This window comes from Zootermopsis nevadensis, unplaced genomic scaffold (assembly GCF_977971745.1).
Source record: "Zootermopsis nevadensis isolate Lab colony 2312 unplaced genomic scaffold, Znev_1.0 Znev_ptg000001l, whole genome shotgun sequence".
NCBI lineage: Eukaryota > Metazoa > Arthropoda > Insecta > Blattodea > Termopsidae > Zootermopsis > Zootermopsis nevadensis.
Window position 1 is genome coordinate 3,834,878 of NW_028259133.1, and position 17,848 is coordinate 3,852,725.

Below are 17,848 nucleotides of genomic sequence, written 5' to 3' on the forward strand. Positions count from 1 at the left end.
ATATTCACTTTGCTCATGGGAGATTTTATGTACAAGTTTTGCCAACTGTGCACAGCTGGATATCTCTCGTCGCGAGGCCGCATGCCGAGACATGGGGGCATTTGTCCATGTGAGTGCATGAAAATATTATTATGTTGCTTGAATGCTGCTGTTAGTAATTGTAACATTTAAATTACTGCCAGAAGATCTTTGCTAAAACATCGCTTCAGTTTTGAAGGATGTTGCGGCTATGATGGTAAGTCTTTCCGCGCTGAGTGTTGCACTTGAAAGACTCTTGTGACTCTGAATATATATTTTCTGTCAGCCACTCAAAATTGAAACTCGTGTTACACATATATACCTCTTGCCACAAACAAGAAGGTGTTTTAGTAAATATGATAGAAGTCTGTGAGTTACGAACATCATATTGATAACTATTTTAATAATTCAGTCATTTGAATTCCATTTCATAATGTGGATCATTTATCACTCCAGAACTGCTTACAGCAACAGAATGCGCATCCTCCATAATTGAACCTATTTCTCATCGAGAAAAGCCGTATGTATATTTGAGGCAGAAGCACTAGTATATGTAAAGTTGTGTGTATCTTGAATTGTTTATTTTTTAAAAATAAAGCTGCCATCAAGTTGAGAATTACATTGTATTGGGATCGTGCCCATGTCTTTCAACCAGAAACTGCATGGCATACCACTTGAGCACTTTTATTTTTTGGATTACACGTATGATCAGAAGCAGTATAAAATTATGTGCTAAAACTCGCTATTTCTGAAAGTTATTGTCAGTTTTGTTTAGAATTTATAGAGTCTGTAAGAAACATTTAATTCTGGCTGACAGAGTGAATTGATTGCATTTGGAGGTGTCTTTCTGGTATAATTTCACAATTTGTTACTGCAGGACAGATTTAAGTTTTCCAATTTGTTAATTTTCTGTTCAGTTAAAAACATTACCAGAATAGTGATACTGCCCAATAAACAATTTTTAATTTACTCACTTTCTGTCATTTGCTTTCTTGTTAGAAGATAGGAACATTAGCACTGTTCTGATTGATCAAGACCTTATCCACATGAAACACTGACCAATATAGACATTTTTTTGCCCTTAATCTGCACTTTGCATGGTATCACACTATTACCTGTTTGGGCGACACACTCTCACAGTTTTTTTCACTCCTCACAGGAGCATATCCGGATTCACAGCGGAGAGAAACCTTTCGAATGTGCCAACTGTGGTAAACGATTCTCACACTCTGGATCGTACTCAAGTCACATGACCTCCAAGAAGTGCCTCATCATGAACCTCAAAGTGGGCCGTGGAGGTCGTGGTGGGCCCAATTCCCTCCTAGATAAATGTGCACCTCATCACAGAAGTGCAGGACCTGCATCCAAACGATCCCTAGCAAATAACAGCCCTTTAAATAGTAATACATCCAATACTACAGCAAATTCCAATATGAACAACACCACCTTCCCACATATGCTTCCAAAATATGGCGATTCCTTCCTGTCTGCAGTCAGTCCACGGATTCCTGGCAGATTCCCTGCAGCGTCATCACATCCTCACACTGCAGCTCCCAGCCTACATCATTTCTATATGGCAGTAGCTCCTACAATGCACCTAAATCCACACCCCAACTCAGGGATTAATCCATATAAACTTCCTGCATCCTTTAGTCATCTTTTGGAGCACCTTACAGCATCTTCACCACCTCATCAACCAAGGATGTCTATTCTTGAGGATGGCAAGAAAATGGAAGGGGAGGTTGAAGAGGAAAAGGAGAATGAAACAGATGGTGATACCCAAAACCAGGAAACAAAATATGATGGAGGTAAGAAATTAATGTAATTCAGGGGTTATCAGTTATTTCATTTGCCAAAACGAAAATTTTCTGGAGAATACTGACACAGTTTGGCCAGTAGTGATTAGTATCATTTCCGTGGCATAACAGCTCCAGAGAGCCAAAGCCGACTAGCTTGACTGCTGGCCTCACGTTCACATGCCTAAGCAGAGGTGAACGATCATCCAACCAGATATAGGGTGACGTGTGGTCAGCACGACGAACCCTCAGCCATTGCTAGTTTTCCTGGCCAGATTACGCTACATATCGTAGCTCTCCAATTTCCTCACGATGCTGGGTTGGCATCCGTCCCGTACACTGGTCGAAAGCTCATGAGAAAATTTCTTCTCCCCTGAAACTCGAACCAGCGCGCATTCCGTATCGCCGGTCCAAAGCATGATGCCTCAGACTGCGCGGCCATGGCGCGGGATGAATAGTATCATTTGGCCAGTTAAAAAATGGAGTTGTCATTTACTTAAAAATCTCATGAAAGTTTTCAGATTGTACTCATGCCAGCCAAAATGAGTGTTATAGAAGAGTTTGACTTTGTTATATTTTTGAATGTGAAATGTTGCGCCCTCGTTGATATACTGTAATGTAACTAAACACCATCACATGGTATAGCAGACTGTGATGTATTACAAATTTGTTTCATAAATGAGTTTGCACAAACTTCCTAATCTGGACTATTTACACTGGATGACAAAAATAACTTGGCACTTATGCAAAAGTATGTGGATGTTGATTTGAAAATGACCTCAAAATTTGTCTTTGCCAATTTGAGTGAATCAAAAATAAAACTCAGATGTTCAGTTAATAGGAGTCCGCAGTGGCTGCGCGGTCTGAGGCGTGGGTCTTGTGCCGCTTGGTTGCAGGGACCTTGGGTTCAAATCCCACTCATGCCATGGATGTTTTTATGTGTTGTGTTGTCCTGTAAATAGGTAGAGGCCTTGCGATGGGCCGGTCCCTCATCCAAGGAGTCCTACCGAATGCCCATAGATCAAGCCAACTAAAAAGTTGGGGACCTGTAAAGGGTACCAGAAAATGTACAAACATTGTTAAACTTGAAAACAGAAGTTCAGTTAATAATATCAAAGTGAAAATTGCACATAGAACTGACTTAAAATGTAGCTATTAACAATTTACTCTTGTATTTCACCCCACCCCTGGGGTATCCTTAGCAATGCCCAGCGCATGTGAGCCAACATGATGGGGCTACATTTACCTGGCGTCACTTCTCCACGAATATTTCTTGATGAAAGTGTTCCTAATTCTCATCACAAACAGTGCCCAAGCCTATGAGGGGAAAAATGTTTTAATGAGTGCTGAAAATAAATCATAAGGACATTTTGTATCCCATGGAATTGTAAGCATTTAAATGTGCTTCAACAAGTGACATGGAATTTTCTGCCGTGAGGTTTCCTAGGAAATATGTGGTTGCTGCTTTCAATTAGCTGCTGGCGCTTTTGCCTTGTAACCAGTGCTTGGTGAAGCGACCTATGTTTCTTTGAAAAATACTTCCCTGTACTCAGGTGTCCCATTCACAGTGGAAACAGCAGAACTTATTATAGCCCAGTTTAAACTAAGAGAATATTTATCATACTGGATATGACTTACAAGAAGGTCCTCATTGTCAATGGACTACTTCATGTGAACATCATGTGCTGTTGGAACTACAGGATATACAGAATGCCCCAAAAAGATGTATACACACATTCAGTGATTGAAGTAAAGACATGTTAAGAAACTAAACCATTACGTATGTCAGCATTGGTACTTTGTGAATTAGTAAATGTGATGTAGGTGTTCAAAATAATCAAATGTTAGCTTCATGGCACAGCTGAGAGGAGAAACACTGACTGTCAGGCAGCCACCAACGCTGCTGCTGTGTTTACATTTTCTTGGAACACACTATATCTCCACTATGGAGAGAGCAGGTTTCAAACTCAGCTCTGAGGAACTGATAAATTAGTAGCATTTGTTTGGATCATGTTGTTAGCTAAGGGCTTCTATAAAAGGCCCTATTATGACAATATACTGAATTTGTTTCCTGAAAAAAATTTATGAAAATTCCTTTTGATGCTTGCAGAAAAAATATATCTTAGTGTTCATCTTTGTGTTGTACAGATTAATTTCAGTTAGAACAATTTTATATCATAAATGCAGTTAACTTCACACATAATGGAAACAATCTCGATACATTTCACTCTTGTCAGGTACAGTCCACAGACCAGGAGAAAGTCCCTGCTAGGAATTCGATATACACGCATGCGCAAGATTTTGCGGTGAGTGATGACCGATCCTAAAAGCATTCGTTCCACAACCACTGAACGAACAACAGACGACAGGCTTTCATGTGTTCTAATGGGTACAGCTTTAAGATTACCTCACAGTGGCACAGTGATTTAATCTAGAATATTATCGCAACACCCGCAGAACACATTAGAGGTGCACTCACTACACGCTACTCGTAACTGCTTGATGTTTTCAGTCTGTGTAGTAGCGTAAAACTATGACGTATCATACTTCCCACCAATAGAGGCCCTCTAGTCCAGCTGATAACTAACACTCCTCCTGCACTGCACCAGAAACGACTTCCCTCAGCAGGGTTTTCTCGTCATCTGCGGACAATAACCGCTTCATTTGATGTGGTGGAATTTAATGAAAGGTTTTGACCTTCCTGTTAAAATGTTTCAGTTGGACATAATAATGCTAAAATAGCCCTTTAGTTAGTCTACCAATTATGACACTGTAACTTTGTTTACTGTTCTATGCAATATTCTGCTTTGCTTTCCAGCTTTTATATTTTTTTTTTTTTTGTAATTATTGGCCATATAAAGGCTATTGTTACCAAGGAATCATGAAGTTCCAGTCATATGGTCATAACATTGTAATGCATCATATGAATTTAAGCCAGAAGGAATACTGAAGATATGTTGAAATAAATACTTCACTCATATTTTTGTAATTTGCCGCATCACTCTGGGAGGTAAGTGGAGTGTTGATTGTAAATATTGACTGTTGTTTCACAGGTATCAAAGATGCAGAAGAAGCAAGGGAAGTGAAGGAGGAGAGGCAAGATGAATGTGACATGCATATGTCCACTCCTGAGGGAGAAGAAGGTAGGCATGATGAAGTAGATGAAAGAGAATCCCCTATTGCCAGAAGTGGGAGTAGAAATTCACCAGGTGCTGGGAGTAATAGTGGTGACCTTGAGGCAGTGAAGAGGATTCTGGAGACTGTAAATGCTACAGTAACTAAACAGTTTCTGGAAGCCAACATGCAGAAGTTGACTTCTTCGGCATCTTCAGGCAGCAGTTGTCCAAGCATTGCCAGTGTATCATCTCCACATGCAAATGGTACTGAAAACAATGTAACAGAGTTCCAAAAAAAAAGTAGCGAATTTTCTTCATCAGAGTTTTCATCATGCAGACACTGTCAGAAGAAATTCCCCAGTCCCATCGACCTCCATCAACACGAACGTTACCTTTGCGAATGCCGTCCAGGGGATCGCAGAAGTGAAGGACTTGCTGCAAAGTTGGAGGATGCTGTTACAGTGAAGACAGAAGAGATGTCGCTTAATGGTGGTTGCAGTGGAAGTGAGGATGGCGATGATGGTGATGGACGAGCTTCTGGTAAGGAGCCAGTAACAGAAGAAGATGAGTATGAAGCTGAATCCATTACAACAACAGACCAGGTTTCAGAAGATGGACGCAAAGTACGTGTGAGGTCCCTGATAGCTGATGAGCAACTTGCAGTCCTCAAAGGCCACTATTCCCTTAATCCAAGACCGAAGAAAGATGAATTGTCACGAATAGCAGACAAAATTGGGTTTCCAGTCCGTGTTGTACAGGTCTGGTTCCAAAATACCCGTGCTAGGGACCGTCGTGAAGGGCGGTTAGTTCATATCCCATATGTTCCTCTGGCAACAGTTCCGGGTTTTCCTCCAGCATCTCTCGTGCCTTCATCACAACCGTCACACCTTCAAACTATGAATGTGGGCCATTACTCTACCGCATCACCTCCTCTATGTCCTTCCTCTGGTGCAGAACAACCGCTGGACCTCTCTACTAAGAAGAACCAACATTCTTTAGCTTCAACTCCATCCAGTTCACCACTTAGGCCAACGTCAGCAACAGCTCATTCTGATTCTGGCGAGGATGTCGGTTGTGCCATGAATCTTAGTCGCAAATCCTCTTCACGTAGTCCAACCCCAAATAGTAATGCCCTGTTAACAGCACCTTTTAGACAACTCCCTCCATTCCAGCAGCCCCACTATCCACATTCCTCGTGTTCATCGTCATCTGTAGCAGATTTCCGTCGGACACCATCTCCAATGTCTTCAATAAATTTGCAACAGCATATTGAAGGGCTCAGTAATGGAATTCCAAATGGCAGTAGGTTAGCACGCATCCTGGCACAGCCGCCCGTAACAGCATCACATCGCATGGTAGCCAGTCTCACAAATGGAATCAATGGCAGCACTGTGGGAATAGTTCCCATGGAACGGCTTATGTATGGGGCTGATCTACATGTATCATCACGCTCTCCACTACCCATATTCAGTCATCAACATCACCTGGAGAATGGTCGAGCTTGCAGTTCCAGTCCCAGCTCCGACAAGCGCTCCTGGAAACAGGTGAACATAAGTACTTCTTACTGTATCTGTTTCCTTCGTTTAAAGAATGGGTATTAATAGTTCAATTTTCTTGCAGTGTTCATGTGAAAAACTTAATCTGTGTAGATTTGGCACAGTTTGACACTGGAGGCTTACACTAAATTATGTCATGATTTTGAGGCACATCTGTTGATTAATGTTCCCTACAGATGTAGTTAATCATTTCACAAGCCATTTATATGATTACTTCCTTGTTTTGTTGCAAGTACAGGTATACCTCGTTTTATTGCGCTTCACAGATATTGCATTTTTTTTTCAAATTGAAGGTTTGTGGCAACCCTGCGTCGAGCAAGTCTATCGGCGCCATTTTTCCAACAGCATGTGTCACATTTTGGTAATTCTCGCAATGTTTTTTTTAGACATAATGCTATTGCACACTTAATAGACTACAGTATAGCGTGAACATAACTTTTATATGCACTAGGAAACCAAAAAAATTGTGTGACTCGCTTTATTGCAGTGGTCTAGAACCGAACCCGCATAATCTTCGAGGTATGCCTATACACTGTTGAATTGCTACACAGACAAACTTTGATTACAGCTCCATTAGTCAACTTGCCTGTTCCAGGATTTCTATCATTTAATCTCATTTAGAATAATGGCTCCAGCACACACCAGTCTGACAGTTAAATCCAACTGGTGTATATACAGAGGCTTAAAATAATTTAAATTGAACTGCATTTATGATGTAAAACACTTGTCATTGAAATTAACAAGTATAACCCACAGATGAGCAGTTTGTAACTGATGGGATGTTATAAAAAGTGTAGCAACTTTTATATAGCCACTGTATGGTTTTATGTTGGTTCCACCAGGGTTATTTGGATGGGGGTGACACAACAGATGAGGCAGATGACTCTGGTTGTGGTGGAGGTGGAAACCAGGAAATAGATCATGCCCTTATGATCATGGATGAGGATGGCTCATCACCCACCAAGAGACACAAACTCTCTCCAGCACTTAGCAAAGGCCTCGTGCAAGGTGGTGGAGTCACAGGATTAGATGGTGAAGTGGAGGGACAGTTTATCTGTGACCAGTGTGACAAGGCCTTTTCCAAACAGAGCTCTCTTGCTCGGCACAAGTATGAACATTCTGGTAAGCGGCGTCTTTGTAATCTATTGAAAGGAGGTTATCAATGATAAACTTCTGGTCCTTAACGCTGAGGATACTGTTAAATCCTCTGCTGCACTCGACACAGTATATCAGTGTTCTCCCGTGCATTTTTGTCTACATTCATGATTAGAATTCATAATAAACATGCATACTTGCAGCTGGGGTACCTCAGTCAGTATAGTGACTGAATATGGATTAAATGACTGAAGTTCGATCCCCGACAGGGACAGAGGGAATCCTCCGCCCCTGTCGGGGATCGAACCCCGGCCGTCCAGCCCGTAGCTAGTCACTATACTGACTGAGCTATCCCGGCTCATTCACCAATGTTATTATGGTGATAAAATACAGGAGACTGAGGTGGACAGGGCATGTATAAAATGTGTGAACAATTTGAAATGCATAAAAAATGTTGGTCAGTAAACCTCAGTGGAAGAGACATGGAGGGCTATTATTAAGATGTATGTTTAGATTAATGGTGTGAGGATGTGGATTGGATTCATCTGGCGCCTAATGGATCCAGTGCCATGCTCTTGTGAAGAATATAATGAAACTGAAATGTCAGATTCTCGCAGAGACATGTATATAAATGGCTGTATTCTGTACTGTGTAGTCTGGTAGATATTAACTGGTCTTTCAGAGGAGGATGGAGGCAGTAAGCTCTTCTGAAATGTTAATATCTACCTAGCTACAAGCTGAAATATCCCAGAAGAAAGCCATCTTCATAGTAATATACCTTTGAGTTTCATATTAGTAAAGTGTGGAGAACTACTTGTATAGCTGAGTGATTATTAACTTCTCAAGAAGTATTATGCAGTTATTTAGTTAGTTCAAGTTCTGCAAGAGTAGTAACAAGGTGTAACAAAAGGGCATGGACTAACAGAATAGTACTTCAGTGGCCACCACTATCTTTATCTTCCAGATACATTTTTAGCAAAGCAGCATTTCAGAAGAAGAAACATCTTCTGAACTTATCCACATATCTGATTCAAAAAGACTGAAGTGCACATAAATATGCAGGAAATATTTTAGTATTATTTCCATTTACTCAATCACAAGCTTGATATTAGTATTGCTAATCATAAGCTATGTTTGTTTCAAAATCACGTGGCTCGTAAACAGAGCGTCCTTCGTTAGTAATTATACATTTTCACTGACAGTATTTACCATCACAATTATTTAATCTATTTTCAGCCAGATTTAAGTCATTTTAAGCAGGTAATTTGGTAACCTCACATAAGTAAGTCATAATTTCATAACATTGTCCTCAAGGGGAAGATGGTGAGAATGCATTAAGGCATTAGCGCTCTGCAAAGAATTTAATATTATGACTAAAATGTTTAAGAAACTTCTGTCATATGAATCACTGGAAACTAATTTATTGGTCATTGATGAACAGAATGTTTCTGTTACGCAACAGGCCAGCGACCACATAAGTGTGATGTGTGCACCAAGGCATTCAAACACAAGCACCACCTGACTGAACATAAGCGTCTGCACAGTGGGGAGAAGCCCTTCCAGTGTTCCAAGTGTCTTAAGCGCTTCTCACACTCTGGGTCCTACAGCCAACACATGAACCACCGCTATTCATACTGCAAGCCATACAGAGAATAGCTTTGCCTCACAGACACTTTCACCTGAGGAGCACGTCCTCTCCTCGCCTGGTAAGTGGATCTGCGTCTTCTTTCTTGCGATTGGAAATAAGATACGTTACCCTGAGCCTAAGCAATGTAAATAGGTGGATAAAACAATGCAGATTCTACACTTCCTACTACAAAGAAGATGGTGTCCGTCCACTGTAGGCAGGCTAGCTGTCCTCCAGAAGCCTTGTGGTTGTAAATTTGGAAGGGAAAAATCACCCACTCAGAATTAGATATGCTTTTACCAACTAATAAAAGGGACGTTATAATTTTCTGTGATGCATTGAATTCATGAGATTTAAATTGTCTTATAGTTTTAGTTAGAATCAGCACAGGGACCCATAGTCGGCTCTTACGAGCACGGCAATCAATCTTTGATAAATGGGTAAATGGTGGTAATTCCTTTGATACTGACAGTTTGAATCTATTAATCCTGTCCATATCTATACTCAGTTTTAATGACCAGTTAATTTGAAAGAATTTCATGTGTAGATGCAGAAAGCAGTAATTTGAAATGGTTGTCAGCTTGATACCTAGAGCCACTATAAAAGTAATTAAAACACTATTAATGACGACTTAGGATTAATTAAGTGTGAATGTTACTGAAGCCAGGGATCAAATGTGTTCCTTTGTGAATGATAATCCCAGCCTTAATTTTAATATTTATTATCTGTGCTTCTTGAAGGTACTCATGTTTCATGTTTCAATCTGTGATCTCGGCAAAACGATTGTGTCATTTTGTTACAAAGTTCGCGTTATATTGAGATGAGGCCTCCATTTTGGTCTGAGGCATTATTAATATGACTGTCTTCTCTAAGATGAGAACCCATCTATGTTTCAGTGTTTGTGAGCGGAAATTGAACCAAATGCTCTGGTAAAGCATGGGTTAAGTATGAATATAAAATTCAAGCTGCATAAGAATACGAAGAGGGACTGGCAGTACTGAGGAAGAGGATTTTACTACCAACCTTACAGTCTGGAATAAAACTATGGAACCAATCTGCCTACCCGTCGTTGTGTGTAGATTGAATAGTAATCTCATCTCATCAGGGGTTCTATGTTAAAGAGGGTGAATGGATCATAATAAGAGAGTAGCTAACTAACCTAAGAGTCAGCAGCTTCCACCCCTCCATCAAACCCCCTTTACATGAACATTATCCCCTATGAACACACCTGAGAAATAGAAAGCCTCTGTAATTAGCCATTAAAAATGTAACATTTATTGTTTGATGTTTACATCTGACATGCAGGATAAATTTATTCTTTACTTAATGGTGTATGGAGCATACAGCTGGCCATAAATTTTCAACAGAACATTTTAAACATTATATTTCATCTAAAAAGATGCATGAAATCAGTAGCCAGTATCAGATAAGTTATTGTCACTTGAAACTGGCATACTTGCGTAATAAATTGCAAAGCATTTAGGTAAAGACTTTGTAGTATACTGTTGTGTAATTCCAACATAAGGCCACAAATTGAGTTACCATTATAATAAAACATTTTCATTTCTTGACTTATGTTAAAAGGTCAAAATGAAAAGTTCCAAAAGTTATGTAGGGCATGTTCAGTATTAAGATAAATTTCTAAGTTACATCTTGTCCTAATATGTTTTACAATACTTTTTGCACAATTTAGAATGTGCTTTAATATTTGGGTTCATACTTTTTTTTACCCTTTTAGTACAAAGGTGTAAACAGAAAGCCTCCTGTTTCTCAGGCTTTGTTCATTGTTGCTTCCTCTTAAAAATATATTATCATATTTTTCTCTCTCCCTTTACTCATTTTAATACCAATGTAAAGTAGTGACTTTTCATCTCCTTTTTAAAATTCGCTTAATGGTGTGTAATCTTGCCATGTGCTCGGGTCAGGAAATTGGTTTTTATTATTAATTATGCAATTTTTAAGATTGTAATTTAAATTACAATCTACAGATAATGCACTGTCATCAGAAACCTTCATATTTCATCAATATGTTAACATTATTCAAAGAAGTTGCTGTTATAAAAGTTTTTGTGTACAATGTTAAAAAATAAAATGTGTTGTAGCTCCTCTGATATTGCAGTAGAGATAACACATGCTTCAGCAGAAAAAATAAATTGAAAGGCTCTATATTAAAATGATAAACAGTATCTTCTCACTTCACTTACAGCAGTAGTATCAAAATTTGTGTCTCTTATACACACTGGTTTAATGGCTTCCCTGACCCGTGACAGAAAAAGTGAAAAACTGTTTAGTGGAGTTCCTGTATTCTTCACAATGTAGTAGTGTTTCAAGAAACTTTTTGAGATCCTAGATTCAGTAGACATCCCACTTTATTATATATAACTCATATGTAGTTACTGAAAAACAAGTCCTCCATCCCTTAATTGTTCACCAAGATGGAGTGTTTATATCCCTTTTAAATGTTTGAATCCTTTTAAAAATATTTAAATATTCAAACTTTTCTTCCCTTTGTCTCTCTCTCTGATTAAGAATTTAAGACCCTTATACCTCCAATATCACATTACATAACAATTTGGAGAATGCAAATGACTCATAGGAATGGCTCAGTTTAGAAACCAATATGAAGAACTGATGTTATGAAAAGAAGGGTTTTTACAGCGTTATTCATTTGTAAATATGTACGTCCATCCATTGTGAAACTTTTACATTGTCTTTATTTAAAACACACCGAAGAAAGAGGTGTTAATGTTAAAGTTTTTTAAAATGAAAAAGTGTGTGCCATAAACGTTTGTCCCTCCTTCTATTCTCCATGGAGGGATGCTATCTTACTTGTAGCTATAGTCCTCAATTAAGGAAGTATGAATGTATTTTCTTCATTGTGTACATACGTATAAGAGATTACAGTACCTGTAAAATAATACTCAGCATGTTCTTGGCCAACTGAGAAGCAGTAGAAATATTTAAAAAATTAATTTAAATTTAGGGTGAAAAGAAGATGAGAAATGGTTGCAGCTATTATGAACTGCAAACATATTTTCATTCATCTGCACCTTCTTCAAAGATGTCCAGAATTAACAAAAATTTAGTAATCTGCCATAAAGTCATAATGTGCCAATGATTAAAATAAAATTGCCAATAAGATAAAAATCAATTGTCTTCCACCACCTCAGCTGATGTACATTTCTAAATGACGAGATGCAATGTAAGTTATCCAGCTAGTCGAATGTTTACTTGAAAGTGCAATTTAATCTGGGTCAGGAATGCAAGAAGGAGAATATTTATAGAACAAGGGCAATTACTTTATTTGTTAATCATCATTCAGTTGCCATTCCTTTAAATATCAATGTGTATTACAGAACTGATGGAGAAAGGGCAAATTATATGGTTTATGTCAAGTATTCTTTGCTCGAAAGGTTCTGGGACCTCTTATAGTCTATACAGTCAGTAACATAAAAATATATTTGTTACCAGAACAAAGGATATGCCTTATATAGCAAGCATCCAGCACCACAATTTCTTTCCATAATGCTCTTATTTTGTTGTCTTCAGCCAAATAGTAATTTCATGGACACAGTCACTCGTTCCCTACCTCTATTATCTTTGGCTGATTCTGTTTCTCGATTCTCAAATTTTTCAGTTAACTCGAGCTTTGATTTTATTGTCAGTAAAATTTTCTTACAATTTTAAGCCAACTTCCTTAGGATACACAAGTGTTACCTATCATTTTCACAAAATTGCCGCACAGTGCAATATAGTGGAATTGATGTGCATGTTAATTTTTTAAAAAGAATAAGCAGCTGAAGCATCTCTCTCTCTCCACTGCCTTGTCCATTGGAACAAACCTTTTCAACCCCTCAAACATCACTGAATGGTTGAGCACTGAAAAAGAGAAAGGCATTGTTCAACCACAGTTTCTGTACACCCTTCCAAAACTATACTCCACCCTCGAAACAAATATGTAAAGATGTCAAATGCCTGCTTCACACACGTCTGCATTTATGTAAAACAGAAGTCATGCATTGATAATCCGCACACAGATAAAATCTCCTCGGGTGATCAGTGGCGTCAAATGGTTAAACAATAAAACTGACGTTTCAGGGGCAGAACGGGCTTAAGATCAATAGAGAGCAAGGCCAAAGAGCATGTGCTTTTGACTCCGCCCACCAGTTGTGATTGGCTAGGGTTCGGCCATGATCACTGGCCGGGCTGGTATATGTATGGAGACAACTACATAACTCAGCCACATCAGAACCCTGATGATGGGGACAGAGACGGTCCCTGAAACGTCGGTTTTATTGTTTGACCATTTGACGTGACTGATCGCCCGAGAAGATTTTATTGAGTTACGTTGCCGTGAAAGCTTCAAATCATATATCACACACAGATAATAGGGAGTGTGCTGTACTTCCATAGTATAATTGGGTGATATAAAAGACATAATTAGTGTTTAGATTGTCTTTAACCTCATAAAGTAACGGGGGACATATATACCACAGGTTTGTCAGGCCAGGTGAATAGCTTAGAGATATGTTAATGGTATGCATGGCCAGCTGACAAATGAATGATAAAAGTTACGTGTTTGTTAAAGTTTAAGTACAGTGTTCAATAAATATTTATAATTTTTTATAACATGAATTGATCAATCTATGATTTACTTAAATATTGATCTAAGGAAGTTGTTAAGGATAATAATTCTGCCATAATTTGTCAAAGTACACAATGGGTTTTGCTTGTATATTAGGCGTACTACAAATACAGAAATTCATTTGAATCATTGTCCGTGTTTGATCCTTGGGGATTTCTAGAACTCTGACCTGTTTATGTATGAGGCCTTAGAACTTATTGGCTGCAAGATGCTTTACTCCATCAGATCTGTATTACCACATGTGATTTCATGATAATGGGATTTCATTAGCCAGTAGTAATATTAGTATGTAAAATAACTGTTTCAGAATTTCTTTAAGCATAAACAGTTTGGTAATGGCGCCAAAGAATTATTTCTGTTCGTAAAGGTGGAAGTGACAATTGGATGCAATATCTTAGTTTTTTATGTATATAAATAGAGTAATTCTTCAGATAGTTTTGTAAAAGTTACACATATGATTATTAATTGCATATGTCCATTATTTTAGTGCCAATTGTTTTAATACAATATTTTGTTACATGATTTGTTGTTATGGAGAATGGTATGTACAAAATGTGCGGAACGATACGAACCACAATAGAGAAAGTGCTGTGAGTTGCGTCTGTAACAGGTCCCACACTGACTTCGCCTCCTACATTTTAAGAGATGGATAAGAGATTAAGAAAAATGTTGAGGAGGCATAATGTGATACATAAATATATTATTGCCAGATATGAAATGTTTTATCTTGACTTTTGCCGTATGTTGGCAACTTCAGTGTGAGAACTGTAATGGATCCATTCAAGGCTAAGACATTAAACAGTATAAATTATGAATTGCCAATGATGTCTCTGTGCTAGCTGCAGGGTCAGAACTGACATTGATTGAACTAGTTAACAGAATACTGTTCATGTCTAGCTGTGACTTCTGTATCTCAGCTATTGGTGGGTTCTTGTGACAATATAATACAAATAGACTCCTCACTTTAACAAAACTAAAAACACAAAAAAACAAAGTAGGATTTGAGGTGCACATGATATAAAAGCTGAATGACAGTGATATACATAAAAAAAACCAAAAGTTTACCTTTCCTAAGATCCCCATCTTATGTACACGCTCTTGCTAAATCCCAGCCTTGTTATAATCTCACACAAATACTCAGGAGCTCACTACAGATATTTTTTTCTCTAGAAATTGAAGCATTTGTTTTTCAGTATGACATGTGTTATAGGCCTATGCGTGATGTTAAAAAAAGGCATTTAAGATTAACAAAGTAAAATGTACCAATAATTCCATAGCTAATTTTTTTAATTATTTGTGGATATATTTGATCGAGCTTTCTCTCATAACAAAATGCTTACAAATATACATACACATATGATATTTCGTGTTTCAAATAAACTTCAGGTTTTGTCTAAAATGTGTGCTGTGGTTCTCAGAGGAGATTTAAGATAAATTATGATTATTAATATTACAGTTATAGTTCAGAAACAGAGTGAAAACACATTTACTCTGTAAAAACGAATCAAAGTGTCTTTGCATTAAACACTCTCACATCAACGATACATGCAAGGAACCCCATGTATAGACATATTGTATTTGTTGTTTGAAAGAAGCAAACAAAATACTCATCATTCCAGGAACAGTTTAGTGGCGAAGCGAATTGTTGATACTTCCAAGTGTGTGAGCTGTGTATATGGGTTTGACAATAATATGTAGAGAAGAATTTTTATATCCTTTGCCTGATTCTAAGCCATTATTATAATCAGGAGTGCGCATGTATCATGCCCAATGTTGATGGAACTGACTGGCCAAGTGGAGCAGTTTCCCATCCTGTGTATGTGCACTTTATGGTGCACACATGCGCACAAGGACTTTTTTTATTCTTCAGCCTAAATACAGAATATTGATTTCATAGAATCACAAGGTGTGTGATATATATATATATATTATAAATATAAATGAAAGATGAAATTATATATAGATACACAATGAGATACAATTATTATAATTATTATATTAAATAAATGGGGTGAAATACTGATGAGGACCCAAAGATATTAATAATCCGAAACTTTTGTAAATAATGAATATTTCCCTTGCTCACGGTACATATTTTTAAATATCTTTCCCTTTGTGTTAAGAATGTAGAATTTTTCTATCCGGAGCAAGATATAATACATATATATATATATATAATAGTTCTTAATGTCTCATCTTTAATAAGGGGTTAAAAACAAATGTTCAATTGTAAATGAATGTAAAACTGTTACACAAAAATCACCCCTTTCCTTAACTCATTCCTTCTGATACATTTATTGTTTTAACTTTATCTTAATTAAAACAAATATGTAACTTATATTTCTTCCTTTTCCTTTGTAATGCATGGTCTCTCTGTCTCTGAGCATTCATCCGTCTTCTTGTCTTACTTCAATATGTTCACGTCTTTTCAAATAGAAAATTTATACTGGGGTATATAAAAAGTTTGGTAACCTATCATAAGTTAGTGAACAGGGACATCACTTCAATTCCCCCCTCTACACAATATGGAAATTTATTTGTGCTTCGAGGGTAATCTCATCAACTAAGAGTCACAAGAAACAAAACCACTTCAACCAAAGTCAAATACTTGTTTCAGATCTTGATACAGATAATTTATCACTTGAATTTTGTATTTTCCATCTCCTGCCTTTGTACGTAGAACAGTGTCCTGATGATCTCTTTAAACATTTATATATATATCTCTCTCTTGTGTTTTCACAACTTTACACTACATTTCTCTCGACACCTTATTTATCAGAACAATAATGGTGATCCCTCGTGGGAATATAGATTTGTCTTTTTTTTTTATCTTTAAAATGTGCTTCCAGTGCAATTGTTGTTTTTATGTAAATTCTACCTTAGCTTGTGCATTTGAAAACATTTTGTTAAAAGAGGCTATGTGATCCACGTGCTGATGAGAGATGCCTGATATGAGATTTTAGTTTTTTATATAATGAACAATGTATAATTTTTTATATAAGAAGAATGTACATGTGTAATGTTTTTTGAGGTTTTGGAAACAACGAACACATATGTTCTATATAATATACCAGATATATTCTCTGTGTGTGATAATGTTTTTATATGTATACACATTATTTTTTCTCTTTATTAGGTTTCATACTTAGTTTCTTCACTTTTTTAAAAATAAAATCAATATAAACAGCTTAATTTGAAATACAAGCTAGTGTGACCAAAGAGAATGTATCATAAAACCATATAAATATCTTCTTTTTTATTTACCTTCTTTGTGCAATAATGTTAACTCTTATTGCCATTTTTATTTATGACTTTTTTTTTGTTTTTAAGTAAGTTCAGTTGTTTAATTGGGTAAAGGAGAAAATATTTCTGCCACTGTTTGTGTTTTGGTATGCAAAACCAAATATTGCTCTGTACCATGACATTACGATAAAGGGGATATTTTATAATATGTTAATGTGTCCCAAAAGTACTGTGAGGGATAACCATGTGGGCGGTACAGAGGTTATGATTATATTCTGTAAAAGCTGAAGTATTGCAGTCTGGGCACTACAAAAGTTCAATTCTGTACCTTTTAAATCATAATGTATAAATAAATTTGTGATCAAAGCTATTTCTTAAAAATGTTCTATGAATCCTTTTCAATGCGTACCTTAGCATATGTCACTCTTGGTGGATTAGCCTGCTCGCCACTGGACCCAAGGTTTTTATGTTTCAATCCCGGTAGAGGTGATGGATTTTTAAGGATGATAAAAATCCATAGCACAACTTTCTTCGGAGGGGAAGTAAAATCAGCGGTCCCATGTCGTAGATTCACGGCATGTAAAAGAACCTTACGAGCATGATACGAGATGTTCCGTAAGCATAATTCAGCCGCCATTTCTCACCCAAGTCTCTCCTGATTCACTGCTTCATTGATAGATGGCTCTGGCAGTCAAATCATGAGTGAGTAGAAATTGTGCAGTCAGTGAGCTGGTCACTCACTATGCTCAAAA

The 17,848-nt window shown here is 37.4% G+C and overlaps 1 protein-coding gene and 1 long non-coding RNA gene across 4 annotated transcripts in view; one reads left to right on the plus strand and one right to left on the minus strand.

The window, feature by feature from the left end:
• Window positions 1-17,466, plus strand: part of zfh1 (Zn finger homeodomain 1) — a 651,615-nt gene extending 634,149 nt beyond the window's left edge. For all 3 annotated transcript variants that reach the window (XM_087349799.1, XM_087349855.1, XM_022084146.2), the window contains 5 exons: window positions 1,178-1,826; window positions 4,868-6,474; window positions 7,329-7,608; window positions 9,044-9,287; window positions 10,105-17,466. In XM_087349799.1, coding sequence (XP_087205925.1) covers window positions 1,178-1,826; window positions 4,868-6,474; window positions 7,329-7,608; window positions 9,044-9,237 — 2,730 coding nt within the window. In that variant the 3' untranslated portion in view covers window positions 9,238-9,287; window positions 10,105-17,466. The remainder of the gene's footprint in view (window positions 1-1,177; window positions 1,827-4,867; window positions 6,475-7,328; window positions 7,609-9,043; window positions 9,288-10,104) is intronic.
• LOC110839711 (uncharacterized) lies at window positions 12,486-17,768 on the minus strand. Its single transcript, XR_002546601.2, has 2 exons — window positions 17,506-17,768; window positions 12,486-13,087 (listed from the first exon to the last, which is right to left on the minus strand). It is a non-coding gene; the product is annotated as an uncharacterized LOC110839711 (long non-coding RNA).
• Window positions 17,769-17,848: the final 80 nt, after the last annotated feature.